Below are 26168 nucleotides of genomic sequence, written 5' to 3' on the forward strand. Positions count from 1 at the left end.
TTTGAGAATTACTAATTCTGATTCATCATCTTTAAGCCTCAGTATTTGTTATTTCAAGTTTTAATGATTCTGATACATATACATTTATGTATCAGATACATAATATTTTTTTCAAATACAATTTTTTTAGAGATTTACTATTTCTGATACACCATGTGTAAGTGTCATTTTTTGATGTTTCAAGTTTTAATGATTCTGATACATATACATGTATGTATAAGAATATAATATATAATTATTTCTGATACATCTTCTGTATGTATCAGAATCTCATTTTATGCATCAGATATCTTAATGCATATGATACATCGTATCCATGTATAAAGTTCAAGTTGTATTTAACCATTTTCATGTCAATGCAGGGAATGAAATACGTCATCAAGAAGATCCCGTCCCACCCATTGAGATTCGGAACGGCATATAGGGCTAATTTTCTTGATGATTTTGAATCATCAATAGGTGAAGAAGGTATAAAGTTATTTAGGCAATATATATTTGGTCACTACTTAGATATGCCAAACTGCAACTTTCAAGGGCAAATCATCAAATGCCTCTTACTTCTTGAGGTAGACCAAAAAAACAAAGAAGAACTGCACATTCGTCATGTGCAGGGTAATATACTGCGATTTACAATAAATGATTTTGCTATCATTACTGGTTTGCAATGCACCGGTAATATGAATGACTTCAAGTATTCTGATGATCAAGCAAGTAGATTATTGTCTTTATATTTTCCTGGTGCCAAAAATGGGGTCAACAAAGCTCATTTCGTTGAGCGTTTTCTGGTTGGAGGATGGAAAACAAACGAAGATGCCGTTCAGATGGCCATTCTCTATTTCATCCATACTTTTGTTTTTTCTCAACTAGGTGATGCACCTATATCAGTTGATGATTTCAAGATGGTAGAAGATGATAGTTATGAGCAATATCCATGGGGGAAATTAGCATATTCAAAATTGATAAAAGGAATGCGTCAAGAGTTTTCAAATGCCAAACAAATGTATCGTCTAGGCGGCATGCCATACGCTCTGAATGTTTGGATATATGAATGTGCATCTCAAGTTCCCTTTGAAATTGCTGTAAGAGTGGGTAATAAAATTCCCAAAATTCTTAACTGGCGTGTTGTCGCCGTGAAGCCAAAATTTGAGACCTTCATGTCTACCATCTTCAGTGAGGTACATGCTTTGAATATTATTCGTTTATGCACTGATTCATTATACATAAAATCTAAGATACATTATATATCCATGACCTTGATGCAGTATAATTTGATTCATAAAGTAGATGTATCAGCTCATATATTTATGTATCAGGATATAAATGTATCAAGATATAATGTATCTTATACATATACTTTATATAACCTTTCTGATACATATAATGGTATGTATCAGAAAGGTATTTACAGCTCATGAAAACTCATTTATCAGTATTTACAGCTCATGAAAACTCATTTATCAGTATTTACAGCTCATGGAAACTCTATCTTATGTATCAAATTATAATGTATCAAGAATTACATCTCATGATACATCTGCATGTATGTATCAGATAATGTTGTTTTTCTATCAGTTTAGCATGTATGAAGGATTAATGTTTCTGATACATCATGTTTATGTATCAGCATTAACATGTATCAATTATTCAATTTTTTTTGCAGTATCCATGCTCCAACATTGTCCAATCTCAACATGAAATGGAATCTATTGTCGTTCATGACAGCCAACAGAAACCTGAAGATTCAACATCGGCTGCCAAGGTCAATTTCAGAAAACCTCATAAAGTCACTGGATTTGAGGACTTTTCAACAACACCACCCACTAAATTTTTAAAGAGATCCAGGGATGTCGCTGAGACATCTTCTCCACCTCCTTCCAAGAGAATGAAGACTTCCCCTGCTAAAAAGCCAATTCAAGTAGAAATAGCCAACATGCACAAGGATTTCTTACCACCAAATAAATCAGAAAATCTTGTTTCTCCTGACAATGAACCGGGGGCAAAGTCACCAAAGGAATCAGAAAAACCTGTTTCTCCTAACAATGTACCAGGGGCGAAGTCAGCTGTAGGAGGTGAATCTTCCGGTCATTCGGATCGAATTATTCATATGCAATTCAAAGCATTGAAAAAGTCCATAAAGAAGTCTCTAAAGAGATACGTAAGTTATTACTTTAAGATGTATCACGTACAATATACTTTTAATTAGGTGATACATTCTGATTTTTCATATACATGTATCAAGGTTGACCGGAATTTCAAGCATTTGGAGAACAAAATGGATTCAAATCACATTGATCTTTTGAAAGCCATCGACAGTATGGCGAACCGAATGACTGGCACATCATCTCAAGTTAAAAAAGATGATTTTGATCAATTATTCCATGTGGTTGAACAACAAGAAGCACCTACTGGATTGGAGGTGCACAATTTTGCAAATAAATCTGACCCACCCCAAAAAAATGACAAATCTAATGTCCAGGAACATATTAAGGTACATACATCATGTAATATTTGATATTTATGCTTTTAAACTTCTGGATACTTTTCATTGTCATGTATCAAATGTAAATGTTATTATGTTTTCAGGGACCTGAACCATCCACCATGATAAATCAGGTGGACAACATATCGGAACAAAGCATTTCAGCAGATGTTCCTGAATTATTTGATCAGCAAGTTTATTCTGATACATTAAAGGTAATGTATCAGAAACAAATTGATGAACAATTTGATTCTATATATATATTTTGTATAAGCTCTACCTCTTTAAATATATATATATCTAGACATTTAGTACATATATATCATAAGTAAATGTTATTATGTTTCCAGGAAGATGAACCATCCGTCAAGGATGTATCAGCACACCAAATGGAACCACAAAGAGTAGATACTGATCAGCTTATTGCTGATTCTGATACATTACAGGTAATGTATCAGATTCTTTACTGAGATAAAGTCAACATTATTAATTTTTTTAATGACGTTATACATTACGTGTAGAACACTGGAAAGAAAGATGGAAGAGTAGCTGATGATAAATCTGCCAAAGTAGAAGAGCAAGTCGAGGAGATTGAAAAAGAAAAAATCAATCCAAGCACAACAGAATCCAATACTTCAGCACCATTTTCGACCAAAACTCTGGATGTGATAGATGCTCTAATATACGGACTTCCATTACCAGCCATGCCATTGACAGCTGTTAGTAATGAGCAAGTTCAGGATGAATGTCTATTACGCGATAGCCAGCTACCAACCACTCTTCCATCAAAAGCTAATGTATTGTCTGACGATGCGAAGACACCATCTCGAAGAAGCAGGATTCCTTCGAAGATCTTACAGTCGCCGTATCTTTCAAACTTTGGGTCGAGTGAAAAGGGAAAGGAAAATTTGTCAGATGTTACGCATCAGACACACCCTTTTGAAGGTTTTGGTATTTGCTATCAACCCCCTTCCGAGCTTGTCACAGACTACTCTCAATGGATAGATAAAGGACTTCTAAAATCACATGGCAACAAGTAAGTATGACATATTCAACTTATACCCATACAAGTCGTGTATTATATTTGTTATGTTATTAAACTACAAGTTTCCATTCAGGAATTCGAAGGAGGATCATTACAGATCTAAGTGCTCTTCATTCGGCTTTGAAAAAATGGACTTTGTTGTAGCATTTCCTAAAGATTAAAACTGGTTCTACCTAATGTCACAGCCGGACAGATGCTGGAACGATGAGGTAAAAATTTCATCATAAATAATATGATACAACTCATACTAACTACCTGATACATACATATTAATGTATCTGATACATAGATAGATAAATGTATTTGATACATACATAATCTGATACATGATGCTAGTTGTTATATAACTAATACTTTCTTAAAATGTGCAGCACATCGATGTAATATTTTACTACCTTCGGAAGAAATCGAAGATGTAGTTGAGCAATCAGTATCGATACACAACGATAAATTGCATTTTCAAAAATTACATCGAATATGCACACACACGCTACTATCACCTTCCACCTAACATTTCTACACAAGAAGATATGGCAAGGGCCACTGTTACAGCTCATCAAGAGAGATCCGTGAAGAACATAATAAGAGGTTTCTCAATACCAGCCGGTTTGCCCTGGCATTTGGTAGATGAGGTATACATTCCAGTAAACCGCGACATGGATTTTCATTGGGTTCTTGCGGTAGTTGTGTTGAAAGAGAGGTTGATACGTGTGTATGATTCATCGCCTAGACGAAGAAGTAGCAACCCTTCCCAAGAGATCCAAAAGATAACAGCAATGCTACCAACATACCTGCAAGACAGTGGTTTCTTTGACAACAACGAACGTACTGATTGGTCGTCTCTTGATTCATACAAGGACAAATCAACCGGTAACATGCTTGAACCACATCACCCATTAGCAGTTGAGTATGTTGAAGGAATTGCGCAACAGGGAAGTGGCAGCTTGTGAGTATTAACATCGGCTATGTATACCTAAATCATTCATATGTCAATTTTACTTTTTTTAAATTCCTGTATTCCTTTATTTGCAGGGATTGTGGAGTTTTCCTGGCCATGTTTGCTGAATATCTTAGTGATGGAATTTCTATTCCAAGTACCGGACTAAACGCTGAATTCTTCCGTTCAAGATATGCCGCACTCTTATGGAGATATGGTTGTCAGAAGGCCATGGATGGTTATGTTAGCGATAACGACGATCCAAAAAAACCAAGGAGAGACATATCTCCAAACCAAGGAGAACTGATTGATGTCCAATAATTTTGTTTTGATAGTAAACATTTTAGGTGATTCTGATTCTTCCAATGTATCTGATACATAAACTGTAATGTATCAGATTTAGTATGTTTTAATATTTCCATACCTCAGATTTACTATGTTTTTCTCTGGTGTCAAAATGGAATATAAAATCAAAGTTTATGTTTTATACTCTACTGTATCAAACTTGTATCGAGTATAATATTCATAAGTGTCACATTCTTTGAATTCTGATACATGAATCAAGTTTTTTTTTATTATGATACATCATGCACATGTATCAGATTCTCATTTCTCAAGATTTAATGATTGTATCAGATTTAATATATTTTAATATTTCCATACCTCAGATTTACTATGTTTTTCTCTGGTGTCAAAATGGAATATAAATTCAAAGTTATGTTTTATACTCTACTGTATCAAACTTGTATTGAGTATAATATTCATAAGTGTCACATTTTTTGAATTCTGATACATGAATCAAGTTTTTTTTTATTATGATACATCATGCACATGTATCAGATTCTCATTTCTCAAGATTTAATGATTGTATCAGATTTAATATGTTTTAATATTTCCATATATCAGATTTACTATGTTTTTCTCTGGTGTCAAAATCAAATATAAATTTAAAGTTTATGTTTTATATTCTACTGTATCAAACTTGTATCGAGTATAATATTCATAAGTGTCATATTTTGTGAATTCTAATACATGAGATAAGTTTTATTTTATTATGATACATCATGCACATGTATCAGATTCTCATTTCTCAATATTTAATGATTCTGATACATTAATTTTTTGCATAAGAATTCTATGTCTCAAGATTTAAAGTATATGATACATCTTGCTTATGTATCAGATTCGCATTTATCAAGATTTACTGCATATGATAATCTACAACCTATATCAAATAGGATCTTATGTATCACCAACAACTCTTGTGTATAAGGTTGTCGAAAAGACAAGAATGTTTATGTTTGGGAAAATAACGATCCAAAAAATAAACCATGTGAGATTTCATTAATCCAAGTCATGGCGAACCGATGGACGTCCTGTATTTTATTTTAAAAAAAATTGTAGCAATAAAATGTTCTAATCTTGATACATATCAACTGAAAAAAGATTTTTATATTTATGTCACGTGTCAAACTCAAATATAAAATATAATAATAGATGTTATTTTATGATTCAATTAGAATGTACACCGAGATACCACAAACATCATATCTATTTAGGAATGAAATTACAAGAATTTGTGCTACTTGTTATTTTCTCATTAGCGAACTTTTTTCTCCCTTTCTTTGGTCTTCCTGACATCCTTTTGTATATTGGCGGCAAGACAATTTCTTCAAAAATTTCCTTCGGAGCAGTCCAGTCTTTCTTATCTGGCATTGGAACCATTGGTAATTCATAAGTATTTGCCAACGCCTCTGGTTTGTAGTAATCAGAATAATATGGGTGCAGGTCAGTAATGTTCTTGCTCTTCAACACTGCAATTGCATGTGGACATGGTATCTCGTCTAGTTGAAATCTACCACAAGTGCATGTTTTTCTCTCTAGACACACAATGTATCTTATACCTAATTCGTAAATAGAATAAAGATACTCTGATGAAGCAACAACCTGCAGGAATTATATTTCAAATTTATGTATCAGTGTTGCTTCCTCACATATACAACTATGTATCAGAACTGATGTAAAAGGGTAATAATTATCACAGGATATACATATCAGATGAATCAACAGCCAGCAAGAAATAAATTTCACATATATGTATCAGAAAGTATGTATCAATTACAGAAATGATGTATCAGAACTGATGTATCAGTATGTATTTTAAACATGTTATGTTTATATGTGTCAGTACTTATGTATCAACTACACATTTGATGTATCCGAATTGATATATCAGTGTATAATGAGCACAGGCTATACTTGAATGACGAAGCAACAAACTGATATAAATAAACTTCACATATATCTAATAGTACTTATGTATCATCTACACTAATAATGTATCTACACTGATGTATCAGTATATATTTAGAACAATTTATGCATAACTGATTAATCATCAGCTTGAAGAAAAATAATCTTTACATATATGTATCAGAACTTATGTATCAAATGTAGAACTTATGTATCATAATTGAAGTTTCATTATTTAATTAGCACATGTTATACATAACTGATGAATCATCAGCCACCAAGAAATAAATAACACATATATGTATCATAAAGTATGATTCAATTACAGAAATGATGTATCAGAACTGATGTATCAATATATATGTATCAGAAAGTATGTATCAGAAAGTATCTATCATGTACCAGAACTGATGTATCAGTATATATGCGTCAGAAAGTATGTATCGTGTACCTTCATTCTCGAACACTTGATCGTGTTTGAAACTAGGATATCTTCAAATTTTCTACCCAAAGTATGTTTTGTATAAGATGTTATTTCTCTATTTATGCAGTTCCAAGAACCAAATAACATTCTCGTTTGCTCCAAAAAGTCAATTATAGGCAGCTCTCATGCTTCAACAAGACATCCATTGATACATTCTGCGATGTTAGAAGTCATCATTCTACCCCTGTTGACAGTGGCATGAACCGTTGACCACTTTTCGTATCCTGCATTTTTTAAATATTGTGCCACCCGTTGATCAATTCTTTCAACTTTGGCCATTAATTTATCGACTTCATCTTTTTGGTATGCCTTGGCCATTGAATAGAAGATGTCACTTAGTACAGCTTTGCTCCTTCTGTATTTAGTACACATATTTTTCCATATATGCCATATGCATGCAAAATGAGGAACATTGGGAAATACCATGCTTACACTCTTGATTATGCTTTCGTTCCTATCTGATACAACACACATATTGTCCCTCTCTCCAAATGCATTCTTGAAATTCTGAAAAATCCACGTCCATGATGAATCATTTTCCGTATCAACAATACCATACGCCAACGGCAATATGCAACCTAATAAATCAATAATAGCGATACAATAGTTATTAGAATTCATTAGAATCACAACAAACGTGAAAAATGAGATGACACACTATTATTCAATAAGAAACAGTATAAGAAAGTAATACCTGCCCCATCAAGTGTGCTAGCTGATACAAACGTCCCTTTATAAGGTCCATCAAGATGTGCACCGTCAACAACAACTACTGGTCGACAAAACTGAAACCCCCTCATCAAGGGCCTTAACGCTATGAACAAATACATGAATTCATCAGTTGATGACTTGTGCATACTTATGTACGAATTTGGATATACGGTTTTTAGAATATGTATGTATACAGGCAGCTGTCTATATCCATCAGCAGGTTTTCCCCTTAACATCTGCAAAGTATGCTCTTTTGAATGCCATGCCTGTTGATAGGTAATATCAATTCCATACGTTGATTTAATATCCTCTCGTATATCATTAGGGGTGACAATTCTCTTATTTTTTTTTTTTTTTTTTTTTTTTACGGGAACAGACCCTACACGAGGCTCCCACCTCTCGTGCACAGTCAGGGGTTAAGCAACACCCCCAAGCCTTAACATAAATAATCAAAATAAAAATACAAGGAGGGGGACATAAACCTTACCTCCGATCCTATGGTGGTTCATAAGTCGGCTAACCTATTAAGGTCGGCTAACTCATCCCCGGTACAAAAAGAGACTAACTATAACTAGAAAGCAGTAAACCTGTGAGAGGACTCCTCCCGGTACAATTTAACTATGAAAGCATAAATGAGGGAGACTCTCCCCTTCCATGAGAAAAAAGAAAAGTAACCTACACTAGTCCTATTCCAACTATGCTACGTACCAGACATAGCTACATTGAAGAAGAACAAGTATACGAAACTTCTATCTCGCATGGGATGGGAAATTCTTTTCATCTTTGCTCTTCTTAGTCTTGTCGTACCAAGTAAATCCATGTGAAGTATGCCTTTGTATCAGTATCATGATTACCAGCTACGGAGGCTGGACAGTCAGACAAAACCAGAAACATACATAAGCAACCAATTCTGGAGGTACATGGGAGTGTGTTAGTTTTGGCATCTGTTGTTGCTGATGCTGTTGAGCTTCATCTTGCAATTCTGCACTTTCAGCTTCAGCTCTGTGGTTGAATTGTTGTTTGGTATGTGGTTGAGCAGTTGTTTGGTGTTGTGTTCCCTCAGTATGTATATGAATTTGATGGAGATGTGACATATTACATCCACTCATGATATTGTTGTTGGTTCTTGGATGTTGTCTATGAGGTTGTTGGAGTTCCACCTGGACTGTATCTCCAACAGCCTGCATAAACAAAGAAGCAAACAACCAAACAAACACACAATTCCAAGAACAGTTCCAAAAATGTTGATTGTGGTGCCATTCCTCTGTTGCAGCTGGCTTCCTCAATTTCTGTATTTGCAACCTGCACAAGCAACCAAAAGGAAAGCATACAAACCTGGCAATTTGCAGGTTGCTGAAGCTGATGGCTGTAGGTTCCCTGGGCTGCTTGTTGGTCTTTGTTTTGAGGTGGTTAGACCTCTTGGAGTACCTGCATAGACAAACACAACCAACAGTCCTTACCACCAAAGAGAGCTGCAGGCTGCTGCACCCATGTTCCTTGTGTGTTGCAAGTTGGTTGAGTTGTTGCTGTGGTGTGTTGATGTTAGAGAATGTGGTTGGAAGGCTGCTCCATAGAAGCCCCAGGACATTGCATCCCTCATAGCTGTTCCAAAGAGTTCCAGTTTTTGAAAAAGGCATTTTGTATGTGGTGCAGCCCTGACTTGAGTTGCTGCACCTCCACAAATAAACCAAGAAGGAGTTCCAAGAGCCTTGGCTGTAAGGAAGCTGTTGCTGTCTCCCTTTGTTTGACTCTTTGTGAACCTGTACACAGGTTCTTGTTGCTTCCAAAGAGGGATTGATCAGCCCCTTTGAAGTGTTCAGCTCATTAAAGTACCTGCACATGTCCACAAAAACAAGACAACATGCTAACAAGAATTGTAGATGGTCCATCTGAGCTGCAGGGTGAAGTTGTTGGAGTTGCTGAATACTGCTGCTGGGGCTAGTGTTGGTGTGTTGGTGAAATCCTAAGCTGCCAGGCTGCTGTCTCCTCAGTTCAGAGTGTGAAATGGGGAATAAGTCCCAAATATCACTCTTGGCTGCAAGGATGTTGTGACTGGTTGCAACTCCTCTTATTGATGGTCTTTGTAGCTGCTGCATTCCACAGCTGTGAAGTTGTTGTTGCTTCCACTCAAATTCAGCTTCAGCATTCTGTGGCATAATATCTGCAACTACAGCTTCATGGATGGTGTTCCAGCAGCCTGCATTCACAAATAAACAACCACACAAACAAGAATAATGAACTTTGTTGAAAATCCAATTTAGGGGCTGTGAATGCACTAACAAAAGCCTTTGTAGCATGAACTTTGTTGAAAATCCTATCTCTCAGTGCACATGAATGTTCACTATTGAAATATCTAACTTTGAATATATCCGTTTTTTTCCAACATGGAGCTTTCATTCTCCAACAACATCCTTCTGAAAGGCATACTATCACATAACTGCATTTGTATTAAAAAAATGACATGTATCATATCAATATTTTTTCATTTATAATATCAACAAATACAGTGACATACTGATAGGAAGTGTGTCAACCCATGTACTTGATACATGCTTCTTTGTATGTATTGTTAAAAAAAAAACATCTGATACATAGAGTATTATGAACCTGATACATACTGACAGCATTATTATCATTTTTTAACTTAGTTACAAGAATGTAGTTTTGATGTATCATGACATGAAAAATTATTTTATTTTAAGAATGTATCAGATACACACATTAATATGTATCTGATACATACTGTTGGATACTATCCAACATCAAAATTTCCAAATGCAGAAATGGAGTTTTGATGTATCATGACATGAAAAATTATTTTATTTTAAGAATGTATCAGTTACACACAGTAATATGTATCTGATACATACTGTTGGATACTATCCAACATCAAAATTTCCAAATGTAGAAATGGAGTTTTGATGTATCATGACATGAAAAATTATTTTATTTTAAGAATGTATCAGATACACACAGTAATATGTATCTGATACATACTGTTGGATACTATCCAACATCAAAATTTCCAAATGCAGAAATGGAGTTTTGATGTATCATGACATGAAAAATTATTTTATTTTAAGAATGTATCAGATACACACAGTAATATGTATCTGATACATACTGTTGGATACTATCCAACATCAAAAATTCCAAATGCAGAATATGCGCATACCTTTTACTGTCGGATCTTTTAACCTTGAAATTAAATTCATTATTGATTTTGTATTTGGCCATTACATCAACTAGAGTTGCTTTATCCTTATAGAATTGATTCTCCTTCACTTCCGCACCATTTGTATCATCTATGTAGTTCGTCAACTCCAATTCTGCTATATAACAACTTGCAACTTTACCAGATTCTTCTAAACCAAAATTATGGAACTTATTCGCATTTGATTCGGCACAAACGATTGCTCCAGATGTACTGTCGAATGATTTTATCTCACATCTTTTTATATCAAAGCTTGATATGCACAGGGGATAGTTCACGAAACCAGGCTCTTTCTTCTTCAACTCTATGTAAAGATTAACACCCATATCATTACGAATATATATTGGCGATGAGTTATCTTCAACTATGTATCGGATTTCAATTTCTTTCTCTGATTCATCCACACTCAATTCAGCAGCGATTGCTGCTTTTAAATTTGAGTAAGATACATTGTCACCGACAACGATTCCATCACTTTTGTATTGTTCATAAGTAATATCGGATTGCCAAACTCCAGAATGTCTCAGTAGTATCGGGATATTCATATCGATTAATTGATGAAATGCAAAGTTTGCTTTGAATTGATGCTCTGTTGTTTTCCTTGTAGTCGATGCTCTGACTTTTGGCTTCAAAATTCATCTACATAACTGTCGCCTTCTTTAATAGATCAGTAATTGATATAAAGAGCCAATCTTTTATCCATAAATAGCTGATGTGCATTAACTATTCTATAGCTAAAGTTATGTATCAGATACATAACTTATGTATCAGCAAAAGTTGAAAAATAATTGAAATCAACTTCGGTATGAATTGATGCTCTGTTTTTTCCATTCGAGACGACGCTATGTTTTTTGGCTTGAATCTTCATGGACATAACAATTGTTTTTTTTAACAATTGATGTATCATATACATAACTGATCTATCAGATACATAACCCAAACTGAAAAAAAAATGGAAACGAAGTTGGTTTGAATTTATGCTCTGTTTTTTTTTGGCTTAAATCTTCAACTGCACAACCGTTCTTTTTTTAACCAAATTAATCCCATTAATTAGATCACTAATTGATTTGAAGAACCAATCATCCCTTATATTAAGATACTATCCATAAATAGATGATCTTCATTAATTACTGATTGGATAATTGATGTATCAGATACAAATCTAATGTATCAGAAAAGTTGAAAAAAAGGGATATCGGGTAATTTTGATACAATGAGGGATGTATAGTAATTAAACTTTTCCATTATGGGATTTAGGTAAAGTTTAATTATTATTATTATTATTATTATTAGCCCAAACTTATGAATCTTACTTTGTAGTTTTCAATACTAATTTTCAAAATTTCCTCATAAATTTTCCCTGGGCCTTCCTCCGTATTTCCCCCTCAATTTTTTTTAACATTACACCGGTATTAAATAAAATAAATCATAACCTCTTCCCTTGCAAGTCAATTTTTTTTTCTTTCCGAATGCGCAAAAGTGCGAGATGTAACACTCTGACACCCGTAAGCTATACATTGACTCTGCACGAGCGTAGAATTTGTGGAAGTGTACTCATAATTGTCAAGACACCACGGTTTATATGAAGGAAATAAAAATGAAAAGGAAAACATTAGATTTCAGCTGAGCAATGTTTTTATTTGGATTTTTAGAATCTGTATAATCATTAATGCGAGCAACCACTTGGCTGATTGATGTAAGGGAGCTTTCATTCAAATGCCACTCTGATTCCTCAACAACATCTCCCTTCTATCTTTATTTACTTGAATAATTGAACTTTCTTTCCGAGTTGTAGAATTAGCAAGTCTGATCAATACAGTTTCATATTTAACTTGAAACTCGATATAATAGAATTTGAGCCAAAACTATTGAACTTCGTCAAAGCCGTTGTTATAAAGGCGACTCCACCACTGATGCAATTTTAACAACGTTGTGCTTCTGCTTTTACCAATTGGGTTGTTCACTATACATATTTAAAAGACTGAACCTCCATTCGAATTCAGCTATTCAAGATACTCAATGGAAAACATCCTATGCGACATTTGATCGATCATCTTATGAGCATATATTTCCTCAAAATCACAAAGAAACCAAAGTAAATCATATCTTAAATTAATCGAACGAAAAAGTATATAGGACAACTTTAATTAAATTGTTTCTATTTGAAAAAAATGTTGGATTTTCAATCATAAAGATATTTGAAGGTCTGAGTGGTGAAGAAGATGGGGAAGAAGCAGAGAGCAATAATTTTAAAGGAGTGAGTCAGGTAAGTACCACATTGATAAAACACGAATAAATACAAAATTTGTCCCAATATAAAAAGGAAGCACATATTAGTTGAAGGACTCACGCAGCTATGCAGTGAGCACAAAGCTAACTATTCTTTCGACTTTTACTAAAGAATACCGTGTGTGCATTGCAATTAGTTGCATATGCCAATTTTTGGAGGGGTTCTCTCTCTTTGAGTACCCCAACAATTTTAGTTTCAATCTTTTTTTTTTAACTTGTACTTTTAATTTTGAATTGGGTGTGGTTTATTGTATTTGGTTCTTATAGACAGAACTATTTGATACTTATATTGGTGAGAGGTAGCAAGGTACTTCATAAAATTAGCCGAAGTTTATAAAATTAGTAGAATTGCACACATATTGGCTAAGACACTACAATTATATGAAGAAAAAGATGATTTAAAAAACAACATTATGATGTGTTCAGTATTCAGGAAAAATGTTTTTCTTTGTACGGAACACACCCTATAATTTGAGCAACTTTTGCAGTAAGCACACATTTTTGTTAACATCAGGTTCGACAACACCTTTTATCCCAGTACAACAAATTGAAGCCAAATCAACGAGAAAGTTCACAGGACAGCTTAAGTCATTTATATTTAAAAACATGTTGATATTCGATCATATAGATATTTGAAGGACTGGTGAAGAAAAAGAAGAGACCAAATACTAAAAAACGAGTGAATCCAGTACCACATCGATAAACAAAGAGAAAATACAAACTTTGTTACTATATAAGATGGATGGACAGTTAAGCTCTAGAAATTACGCAGCCATGTAGTGAGCACAAAGCGAACTATTCTTTCGCCTTTTACTAAAGAATACCATGTGTGCGCTGCAATCAGTGGCATACGCTAATTTTTGGAGGGGTTCTCTCTTTAGAGTAGCCCCAACAATTCTCAATTTAAACTTATATAGGACTACAAATTGAAGGTTAAAATTTTTATGATAAGAGTGCATTTGGTATGGCAGATGAAGGCGATAAAAGTCCCCTAGAAACAATTATATATATATTTGTTTTTGTTGCTAAAATGATACTTATTTTGGGACAAAGGCGATAAAGATGAAGCGTAAACACACATGGCAACGAGGCTCAATGTCTTAGCCAACTTCTTCAGCACTAAACTCTCTTGATGACGAGTGCCCTTATACCTAATGTTTTTGTCTATCAAAACATCGTTAATCTGATAAAGCCATTCTTTCATGTCCTCAAGCTTATTAACCGCCAAACTTAATATAGTCTCTTCACTCAGGCGGTTAATAAGATCGATGAACCTCTACAAAACATTTTCCCGATTTTGAGAAACTGATAAATCCATGCGTTTTTGCAGGTGTGAGGCTTATCAATGAAGTGGATTCAGAGTCATAGGAAGTGGCAATATCTATAAACATTTGATAAGTCGCAACTATATTTTCTATACCATTAAATATGATCTCCTCAAATACTGTTGAGATAGGCAAAGACTCATGATTTTCTCATTTACTAAACCTAAATAAATCAGTATGGTTCATTTAAAGGAGCTAAAATGATCTGTTTGTTGTCTAATTGGTGTGCTATAAATGAAAAAAAAAAAAGAAGGGCAAAATGTCCCTCATCGGCTGATACAAAGGAAAACAATGCTCAAGATGGATATAAATGAACAGGAAGGAACAACAAGAAACATACTTACCTGGACGGGGGCAATGGGCTATCAATCAGACTCATGGCCTAGGTTGGTGACCTCCATTGCGCGTTGGAGGGGCACCCGCCTAAGGTCAACCCAAGTGGTTGAGCCTACGTCATAATTTGTGGCAGCGGGGCACCTGAGTTCGCGCGGTCCTTACCAATTCTTAAACAAAATTTGCATCTTCTGGTTACTTAAATTTGCTGTTTGTAATTTGATTCGTTGTAATAATTTTGATCAATTTTAAAACTTGAATATGTTTCTATTGGTTTATTTAGATTAAGCAGTGATTAATACAAGGTTCCTCAAGCAACTAATTGCCATTATAATATATGTTGTCCGGTGTCAGACTCGGGTGCATGTTCGACCTCGAGAAGTAGTGCTTAGAGGATCTGATATGAGTGCGGCAACATTTTTTGTATTTTAGAAAATTTGACATGAGTGACATAAGTGCGGCAACATTTCGAAAGAGTCTAAGAAACATAAACTCGAAGGCCAACTAAAAGAGCAGGAAGGAACAAAATAACATGAGGGAAATGATATAGAGGAGGCCCAATGGCGGATCCAGAATTTTTTCACTCAAGGGTTCAAAAATAAAAATATAAATGTCACACCCAACAGGAACTATTGAACCTGCATGCAAACTGGGGATGGTATTCGCCGCCCAAATTGCACAGTCTAGTACCATTGGGCTATCTCTTCTCTTTGATTTAAGTGGTTCAAAATTCCTATATATACAAAAATATAGAAAATCTACCCTATATATACAATGTATTTTTTTATTGAGGGGATTCGGGTGACCCTCTGACACCCATGTATGTCCGCCCCTGGAGCAATCTTCAAGCTTTATATATGGGAGCAAGACTTTTCTCTAAGAGTCATCACAACTCACGAGGACTAAATGATGTAGTATAATACTCCTATAATAAAGTTGATTAATGTTATGAGATTTAAACTTACTATAGTAAAATATCCCTCTTCGGTTACCACAAAGGTAAAGAATGATTTGGATGGATATAAAAGAACACGAACGAGCAACAAGAAATATGCTTACCTGGACAGGGTCAGTGGACCATCAATAAAGGCCTAGGTTGGCGGCTTCCATTGCACTTTGGAAGTGTGCCCACCTAAGGTCAGTTCAAGTGATCAAACCTATGTCATAATTTGTGAATGTCCGGGCCTGCGTTCGTGCTGCCCCTGCCCAATTCTTCAACAAATTTTTCTTTGGTTTTGGTAACGTATACTTTCTTGGTAAAGAAGTAACTTGGTAAAGAAGTTTTCTCAAACAACTCTTCTCCCTATACACTTCTTTACTCATTCTCAAAATATAGTTTTAGTTCTTAGTAGTGTAGAAATACTATTTTGGTAATACATATATTTCGGGTAGTACACAAAATGCTCCGGCGAGGAGAAAATGCTAGGTTTCAAGAGTGTTCATTAAGTGCGACGAGAAAATGTTAAGTTTCAAGAGTGTTCATTAAGTCCTTCAATTCTGAGTAAAGTTTCGGATTCCAGATATGTAAGGCCTCAATGAAAGTATTTCTTCCACTCTCATGCCTAAAGTATTTTGATTATATGATAAATTATGTTTATTTACCCAATTCTCTTCAAGCTTTACTCTAAGGTATGTATGTGTTTATCCATGGATTCTTCTACCTATGTAGTTCAAAACTCTTTTAACTAAATCTCTTGATTTCAAATAATATTTTCTTATGGATAATTCTTATTTCTACTTAATAGCATGAATCATGGTTAAACTAATAATTATTGGTCTATTTTGATGCAAAATAATTTCATATGTATGAATTGATAGTTTGCAAGTAATTTCTCTATTTATCTTTTTAAAGGTTCTTAAAATTCATAGTGGGTTATTTAAAGCATGATTTTTAATTAATGAATTTCAAAGTATTTATGCATAATTTCATTTACATACATGTTTGAAAGTTGAAGTGATTTAAACCCACCTAGTTTTACTATATTTTCAATGAAGTTTGACTTGAAAACTTTGACTCCAAATAAATGTTTATGAAAGCAATGTCTATGATGAAAAGGGAGTCTTATAATGGATTCTTTATGTTATAAGGACAATTCTATGATCAAAAGGGAGTCTTAATCGACTGTGATGTTTTGAATTCTCAAGGTATATCCTATGACTATTTTGAAGTATTAAACTATTCTGTGGGATTGACTTAGCACCGAATGAGTTATTGAGGTAGAATTCGGTAAGGGAATTCTAGTAGCAACTCTATGACACCCCGGAATTTTTTTCGCTAAGATTCGAACATTTCTTCACGTGAGTGTAGACTCGGACCGGAGGACTTGAAATTTTTCGCATGAGTTAGGATGAGTTCCTAAGTAATTAAAGAGCGTTAAAGGTGATGTGGGGTCATGAAGGACCCCTAGGACCAAATCATGCCAAAAGGTTCGTCGTGGCTAAGTTTGAGGAGGAGTTTGCATGAGGGGTTAACTTCTAACGACCCTATCTTTTGATATATGACGATCTGGGTAGCCCACGACCTATTAAATTAATGGTCGTCGAGTCTTCTTTCCAACGCCACAAAGAATGTAACTTTTGGAGTTCAGAGTCAAAAGATATGACGATCCTAAGATGAACTAGCACAGTACAGATTTCCAGGCCTGGGTTGCAATTGCTGGAAAACTGGGCTTGGCGACGCAGTGGCGCGATGCGCCACTATCGCGCCAGAAACATGCCTCAGTAGTTTGGGCTCTGGCGCGGTGCGCCACTAAAAGGTGTGCAGGGTTTTTCAAGCCAATTTCCAGAACCCAGAAAATATTGGCCTTGGCGCTGTAAGGGCGCGATGCGCCACTATCGCGCCAAGAATGTGCCTCAGTAGTTTGGTCCTTGGCGCGGTGCGCCACTACGAGGTGTGCAGGTTTTAGGTGTAATCAGTCTGGCGCTGCAAGGGCGCGATGCGCCACTATCGCGCCAGGTGCATTTTTAGCCTATTTTCAGAACTTTTGAGGAGGGGTAATTTGGGAACTTACCCAAATTATATATGTATCACCCTAGACCATTTTAGGATCATATTATTGCAGCCTCTCTCTCTCTAAAAAGCCCTAAAATTTTCCCTCTCTTCTTCTTCTTCTTCTCCAAATCCTTCTCCAACAAAGATTGCCTTCAAGAGCTTCAAGAATTCAAACCTTCCATTGAAGACCTAACATCAAGTTCCTTCAAAGTCTTCAAACAAGGTATGTAAGGCTAACCTAAAATATGGATTGAGTTCTTCCATATGCCCATAGATGTGTTGGATAGGAGTTGTGAAAGACTTGAACCTTCTAATAAGGTTTTCTTGAAAGTTTTCCTAAACTATAGAATGTTTTTAGATACTATTGGTTGGTTGATGATTTTAATGACTTGAGTTACTAAATAGTTATCTTTGATATTATTGACTACAAATGTATCTTTGTATATAGATTTAAAGATGTTGATGATATTCTTGAGTTGAGTTTTGTTGAGAGTAGGGACTCATGTTTCATTCACATGAACCCAAGATGAGATTTCTTTGGTCATAATTTGTCTTGAGTTGAGATGGATGGTTTTGTGTATATGTGTATTGATTGGAATGAAAAGAATGAATTGGATAGTTAAGAATGTCCTTTTTGCTTCCATAAATTGAACATAGGACAAAAGTAAGGATTTTGGAGTAGATGTTTGATGATTGAGGTGATGATAATGTTTGACAATGATGTGATAATAATGTTTGATGATGATGTAAATGATAATATATGATTATGATGTGATGATGATGTTTTGATGACGATATGAGTGATGACGCGAATGGTATTTATTAAATATGTGTAGAATGATTGATGAAGAGGTATATTGAGGAGGATGTTGTGTGATGAAGTGGATTGGAGTCTAATATGATTTTATGGTATGTGATGTGTATAATTTGAGTTGATTGGAGTCTTAGGAATATTTTGAGAATAAATTATCTTTTGAGGAGGAGCTTTAAATAAATTATTTGTGAACCTTTTTGCATAAACCATTTACACGCTATTTTGAGTCTAAGGAATCATTAGTTTCATCTTTGATTTAGAAAGGAGTTAAGTATGAGTTGAGTATGAGGAGCCTTTAAATGAGTTGAGTACTTTTACATTAAAGTATCTATTTTGAGTTTGAGTCGAGGGATTGAAATTATGTTTTAATGTACATAATATTTTCTGCATTCATCGAGTTGAGATTGTACAAGTTTTAAAGAGAAGAGTTTGATGATTTGAGTTGAGTTTTGAAAAGAGTCCAATGAGACTTGCTATTATGACTCGATTGAGTTGAATTGAGGAGAGAGTTGATGAGTTGGCAAGGTTCTAAATAAAACTAGCTGTGAGGGCTTGTTTGAGTTGATTGAATGGAGTTTTATGATCATTGAGTCTTGGGAGGAGTATCGAGCACCGAATTAGGCAAGAGTATAGTCCATACTCAAACTCAATACTTGTGTTGCCAAACGTAAGGGGGATTGAACCGTTAAAGTCGGATGCTTCCCCTAGAGTTTGTCCTGACATTATAGGACTTGGTTGGATTGGTTCCATGATTGGTTGATTCGTTCATACCCTGGCAAGGTATGAACGGATGCGGCAACAAAGTCGGTTTATTGTACTTTCACTGGCTCATAAGTGATGGTTGTCGGTTAAGAGAAACTCCCAAATAGGTTTTGATAGTACTCTGAGTCAGTTGAGTTGAGTGGTTTATGAGTTGGTCTTGTCTAAACTATTTCTTGTTAGACTTAGGACACTTGGGTGAGTTGTTACATATTTATTGAGTTGAGTCCTTTGAGTTGAATTGTAAGACGTTGTATAATTTAATTTGCATATTTACTGAGTTGAGTCCTTTGAGCGAATTGTTGAGTTTATTGTATAGGGTCGGATTGGGTTAGATGATATGTGATTGACTTCGAGCTAACAGTATATGATTGAATTAGATTGAATAATTTGATTGAACTTTATGGTATATGATTGGTCTTTGTCTAAAAATGTATTATTACTTTAGACTTACGACGCCTTGTTGAGTCTCTCTTATCTTTCTAATTTGAGATATTTGGACCCCTGCTATTCTTCCTTGAGGTATGTTTCCTTCTGCCATATTACATACTCGTACATTCCACGTACTGACGTTCATTTGGACCTGCATCGTTTCATGATGCAGAGACAGGGTTAAGAGATCGTCAATAGGAGCCTCATTGGGGATCTATTCGCACTCAGCGTATTGGTGAGTCCTCCCCTACATTCGGAGGACACCGTCTGTGTATTCTTGCATCGAGTTAGCCCTCTTCATTTTGATTTGAGGTAGCCATGAACATGTCATTTGCACCAATTAGATAGTAGTGATAGAGGCTTCATAGACTAGGTAGTGAAGGGTCGATTGAGTATTTCTTTCCTTAAATTATTCTTGTCAAACTATTTTTAATGACAAATATTAAAGTTGAATTGTTGGCCCATGGCCTTTATTCTTTGAGTTAGATTGATGTTTTGAGTTGCCCACTAAATTATTCTTTATTTTTAAACTTTCAGCTGATTGAAATAATGGACGGATGTGTGATCAGGCTATGTGGTTCGCTTGGGAGCCCCATAAATGGTTTCTGAGTGCCGGTTACATCTAGGGTACCCTCTCGGGGCGTGACAAACTCCTTGTCTCATTAACTATGTGCAAACATAGGAGCCCTTGTAGGCTTATGCTAATGGATCCATGAAAGCCCTTAAAGTTAAAGAATGAATGTAAAATTGATGTAGTTCTATCCTAGGCAAGTAGACTCCCCGGCCAACGTAGGGGGTTATGTTGGATTCCATGTAATAGTTCACATGGTCTTAATGTCGGTTATAGTCAACATCCCACAAATTAAATGTTTCAAATGTTATTTACATGATTATTCATGATGTATATATCCACATATGTATGATTTAAATGATATCTAATTGATTACCCATGCATGCACTCATTTATGTACTTTACCTTATAAATGTCCTAAATGTTTTACTTTGTAACGCATACCTACATACTTAGTACATTCAAAGTACTAACACATACTCTTTTGCCTACATGATATCATGATGTAGGGACCGGTGCTCCTCATCATTCTTCTCCATGTGGCTAGTTGAGATTTCATTTGAAGGCTACTTTTGGTGAGTTCCCATGTTTCAGAAACGATACTCCTTTATCTTTCTAGCTTATGATATGTTGAGATCTTTAGACAGTTACTATGACATTTCTTTCTATTATGATTGAGGGAGAGGTAGGAACTTGTCTTAGCCCCGTTAAATCTAAAAGTTAGAGGTATTGTTGGACATATGTAAGTTGAAGATTTACTATTATGATTTTTGCTTGTTTATTTATTATCATTACCTATTAATGCCTAAAAGAATGTTAAGAGGCTTGTTTGAGGTACTTTCGGGTTCATCATTCGCCCTGTCACGTCTAGACCCTAGGCTTGGATCGTGACAAAGGTGTCACGTTAGCACAAAAGGTGTACGAAAATGCAAAACAAATGAGTTCGCGGGGTGGTGGTGGTGGTGGTGGTAATAGGACCCTATTTAAGTTAAGGTGTGTCACTGACATTTCAGTCATCGTTCGGGGGGGGGGATACTTATGCATTATCTTTTGGTTTTATTTGATACATTAATACGAAACTAAATTTATTTTTTGGGTCTATTCGTTCTATTAGGGTTTTTGGCTAGAAGAATCACTTTCTCTCTAAGTCTTGCTCTGATTACTATTCAGTTCTTCCAATCGTCTTTTCCTTTGTTTCTTTTTTGAGTGAAGAGGTGAAAACACCTTGAACTTGACACGGATTTTTTTCAATCCCAAATTATGCCCAATAATTAAAACACTCATACACTTGTCTAGCTGAACCTACATACACCCTAATTTGCCAGAAAAAATAATAATGTGTAATCACTCGCGATCCTGCTGGAATATTGTAATGATGTGTTGTAGATATGTTATACACGCACATAATTTAAAGCCACTTCACTCCATTATTATCGAGATAATGCATAAGTATTCCTGAATTATGACCGAAATTCCAACGACACATTTTAAATTAAATAGGGTCCTAGTACCTTTCCCCCTCTCAAATTATTATAAAATAGAATAAATACACCCTAAAAGCTGATGTGGCATAGAGAGTGTGCACACTCTTTTGAAGGCAAGTGATACATGAAAAAATGGACCGAAATTCCAGCTACACGCCTTAACTTAAATAGGGTCCTATTCCTCACCCCCCTCCCAATTATTTTTATATAAAATAAATACACCCTAAAAGATAAGGTGGCATAGAAAGTGTGCACACTCTCTTGGATGCAAGTGATGAGTGAAAATAAATTGACATGGTATAGAGAGTGTGCACACTTTCTGTCGAGAATGCTTTTGTAAGTTTAACACCCTTCCCATACAGGCTACAGATTTTTATTAAGAGTTTTGTAAACCCAACCTCCATAGATCACTAAAGGAAATAATGCACTCACATCATAGGGAGGGAATAAAAGATAATGCATTTTTCATAACAAGTCATCATAAGATTCGTTTTTCCTATTGAATCTGGTTATATGATCTCTAGTCTTCAGATTGGGTTTTCTCATATATAACTCATGAATTTATAGACTTCAATCTCATACCCTTGATATGCTCAAGACCTTTTTTCTTGTTAAGACCTAAGTAAGATGATCTGTAAGATTATCACAAGATTTGATATAATCAACAATAGTGGTACCACTTGTCAAATTTGATCTCACATTACTGTGTTTCCTCCTTATAGGTCTGAATTTTTCCGTTATAATAACGGTTTTGAATTCTACTAATTACAGCAGTGATATCACAATAAATTAAAATAAGAGAAATTGATTTTTCAAAATAAGGTATTTGAAACGATAAATCTCTCAACTAATTTGCTTCCTCACTAGCTAAAGCTAAATCAATTAGTTTAGCCTCCATGGTAGAGTTAATGCATAAGTACTCCCTTGAACTATGATCGAAATCCCAGTGACACACCTTAACTTAACTAGGGTCCTATTATCCCCTCCTCCCCCCTCCCAAATTATTTTACAATGGAATAAATACATCTTAAAAGTTGACGTGGTATAGAGAGTTCCAACACTCTCTTGAAGGCAAGTGATGAGTAAAACAGTTTGACACATATCCTTTTTTAATTGAGAACTTTATAATTAGTTAGTACACATAACTATTGATATTAAAACATATATATTTAATTTTTTTCATTTCTTTGTATGTAAAATGTTTATTTAATTTCTTCCTCACTTTAAACTTTTATTTTTTTCTTTCATTAATTTTTTATATTTTCACTTTTAATTATTTTAAAAAAATTTATCTATATTTCTTAAAAAATAATTAAAAAGTGTCCTTTAATTTTAATGTTTACTTTTTAAAATATTTTATTTGATCTTCTTCACTTATTTTGATATCCATTCAAAATTAACTTATTTTAAATACAAGGCATTTAAAATTAAATTTGAAATCAAATTAAAAGAAAAGACAAAGAAAATAAAAGAGTAGATAAAATGAATAGAAAAACAAAAGAGAAAGTGTCACGATCTGATTTCTCAAGTCATAATGGCACCTACCATCACCGGCCAGTAGGTAAGCCTAACCTCACATTCTGGAACCATAGGCAACGAACCATCACAAGTGAAAGGAAAGAAGCGAATAATAATAAGAAGAAGAATAAGAATAAGACAAGAAGAATAATAACAAAATAACAAGTTAAACCCCAAGACGTGGTATCAGTCGGTAGTCGAGCTACTAAGCTAAATAATGAAGTACAAGGTTTATACATGTACGATAATAGTAATAATAATACAAACAATCTCTGAATACCAAATAAAGACTAGTCCAGACCAAAATAGAAGGAGATAGGTAACTCTGAACGCCAAGAGCTCGCCCAAGTCTCCAAAATCAAAGAGCTTCTTTGCACGATAGCCAAATTAGTAGTGAAAACCCGTACTATGATCTGCAGGGTGTAAAAGTGTAGTATGAGTACCAACAAGTGGCACTCAGTAGGCATCGACCGACTAAGCTCCAAAGATAAAGCAAGTATCAAGAACATGTAAGCAAGGAGTATGTATCACAAGTAACTAACAAGAATAATAAAAAAGCCTGCAATAAGTAACATCTGATATAAGAAAGAGAGAAGATAAGAGATAAACTATAACACCCCTCAAAGAATTTTCCCTAAGATTCGGACCTTTCTTGTATATGTGTAGGGTCAAACTCGATTATTGTGAAGTATATGCATGAGTTAGGATGAGTTTCCATGTAATTGAAGAGCGTTAGAGGTGATATGGGGTCCTAAAGGATCCCTAGAACCAAGCTAAGCCCAAAGAATTCGTCTTGGCTAAGTTTTAGAATGAGTTCGTTTAAGGGGTCGACTTCTAACGACCATATATTTTGAAATATGACGATCTGGGTAACCCACGACTTATTAAATTAAAGGTCGTCGAGTCTTCTTTCCAACGCCACCAAGATTGTAATTTTTAGAGCTCGGAGGCAAAAGTTATGACTATCCTAAGACGGACTAGTACTGTAGGAATTTCAGGTCTGGGTGACAACTGTTGGAAACCTGGGCTTGGCGCTGCAGTGGCGCGACGCACCACTATCGCGCCAGGAACAAGCCTCAGTAGTTTGGTCCTTGGCGCGGTGCGCCACTACGAGATGTGTAGGGTTTTCAAGCCTATTTTCCAGAACCCAAAAAATATAGGCTTGGCGCTGTAAGGGCGCGACGCGCCACTATCGCGCCGGGAGCATGTTTAGCCTGTTTTCCAGATTTTTGGAGAAAGGTCAATTTGGGTATTTTCTAAAATTATATATACATCTGCCTTGGGACATATTGGACCATTTTTTCAGTCCCTTTCCCTCTCTAAAAACCCTAGAAATCCCCTCTCTTCTCCTTTAAATCCATCTCTAACAAGAGATACTCTCAAAAGCTCAAGGATTCAAGCTTCCCATTGAAGACCCAACAACAAGGTTTCTTCAAAATATACTCTAAGGTATGTAAGGCTAACATAAAATATGGATTGAGTTCTTTCATATGCCCATGTATGTGTTGAATTAGAGTTGTGAAGAATTTGAACCTTCTAGGAAGGTTTTCTTGAAAATTTTCCTAAACCCTAGAATATTTTTATATACTAGAAATTGATGGATGATTTCATGACTTGATTCTTAAATAGTCAACTTTCATATTATTGACTATAAATGTATCTTTGTATATAGATTTATAGGTATTGACGATATTCTTGAGTTGAGTTTTGTTGAGTGTATGGATTCATGTTTCATTCACATGAACCCAAGATGAGATTTCTTTTGTCATAATTTGTCTCGAGTTTGAGATGGATGGTTGTGTATATGTGTTGATTGGAATAAAAAGAATGAATTGGAATAATTACGAATGTGAATGGCATAAAAAGAATTGAAACATTGATAGAGCTAGAGTGTCACTTTTGTTTCTATAAATGGAATGTAGAATTAAAAAAGGATTTTGGAGTAGATGTTTGATGATGATGTGATGATGATGTTTGATGATGATGTGAATGATGATATTTGATGATGATGCGATGATGATGTTTGATGATAAGGTGAATGATGATATTTGACGATGATGTGAATGAAGAGGTTATGTTGATGAGGATGTTGTGTGATGAAGTAGATTGGAGTCTAATGTGATTATGTGATTTGCATAATTTGATTTGATTGGAGTCTTATGAACATTTTGAAAATAAATGATCTTTTGAGAAGGAGTTTTAAATAAATGATTTGTAAACATTTTTGCATAAACTATTTATACACTTTTTTGAGTTTAAAGAATGATTATTTTCATCTATAATTTAAAAAAAGAGTTTAAGCATGAGTTGAGTTTGAAAAGTCTTTTAATTATTTTTGAACATGAGCATTTGGAGTATAAATGAGTTGAGCATTTTTACTTTAAAATATCAATTTTCGAGATTTAGTTGAGATTGTATAAATTTTAAAGAGAAGAGTTTGATGATTGAGATGAGTCAATTTGAAAGAGGATCCAATGAGACCAGACTGATTGAGTTTTGAAAAGAGTCCAATGAGACTAAATGAGTTG

At 34.8% G+C, this 26168-nt stretch overlaps 2 protein-coding genes and 4 non-coding genes across 6 annotated transcripts; 5 read left to right on the top strand and 1 right to left on the bottom strand.

Moving 5' to 3' along the window:
- Positions 1-677: 677 nt before the first annotated feature.
- Positions 678-2887, top strand: LOC129899953 (uncharacterized). Its single transcript, XM_055974947.1, has 5 exons — positions 678-1175; positions 1661-2062; positions 2240-2488; positions 2584-2699; positions 2830-2887. The coding sequence occupies exons 1-5, from the start codon at positions 678-680 to the stop codon at positions 2885-2887; spliced, it is 1323 nt and encodes a 440-aa protein (XP_055830922.1).
- Positions 2888-6012: 3125 nt separating this feature from the next.
- LOC129899954 (uncharacterized) lies at positions 6013-8067 on the bottom strand. Its single transcript, XM_055974948.1, has 3 exons — positions 7893-8067; positions 7381-7776; positions 6013-6170 (listed from the first exon to the last, which is right to left on the bottom strand). The coding sequence occupies exons 1-3, from the start codon at positions 8053-8055 to the stop codon at positions 6013-6015; spliced, it is 717 nt and encodes a 238-aa protein (XP_055830923.1). The 5' UTR covers positions 8056-8067.
- Positions 8068-13475: 5408 nt separating this feature from the next.
- Positions 13476-13593, top strand: LOC129901927 (U5 spliceosomal RNA). Its single transcript, XR_008770007.1, has one exon. It is a non-coding gene; the product is annotated as a U5 spliceosomal RNA (small nuclear RNA).
- Positions 13594-14182: 589 nt separating this feature from the next.
- LOC129901915 (U5 spliceosomal RNA) lies at positions 14183-14298 on the top strand. Its single transcript, XR_008769999.1, has one exon. It is a non-coding gene; the product is annotated as a U5 spliceosomal RNA (small nuclear RNA).
- Positions 14299-15073: 775 nt separating this feature from the next.
- Positions 15074-15233, top strand: LOC129901875 (U1 spliceosomal RNA). The gene has a single exon (XR_008769973.1). It is a non-coding gene; the product is annotated as a U1 spliceosomal RNA (small nuclear RNA).
- An 888-nt stretch (positions 15234-16121) lies between these two features.
- Positions 16122-16276, top strand: LOC129901880 (U1 spliceosomal RNA). The gene has a single exon (XR_008769976.1). It is a non-coding gene; the product is annotated as a U1 spliceosomal RNA (small nuclear RNA).
- The last annotated feature ends 9892 nt before the right edge of the window (positions 16277-26168 follow it).

Source organism: Solanum dulcamara, chromosome 8 (assembly GCF_947179165.1).
Source record: "Solanum dulcamara chromosome 8, daSolDulc1.2, whole genome shotgun sequence".
NCBI lineage: Eukaryota > Viridiplantae > Streptophyta > Magnoliopsida > Solanales > Solanaceae > Solanum > Solanum dulcamara.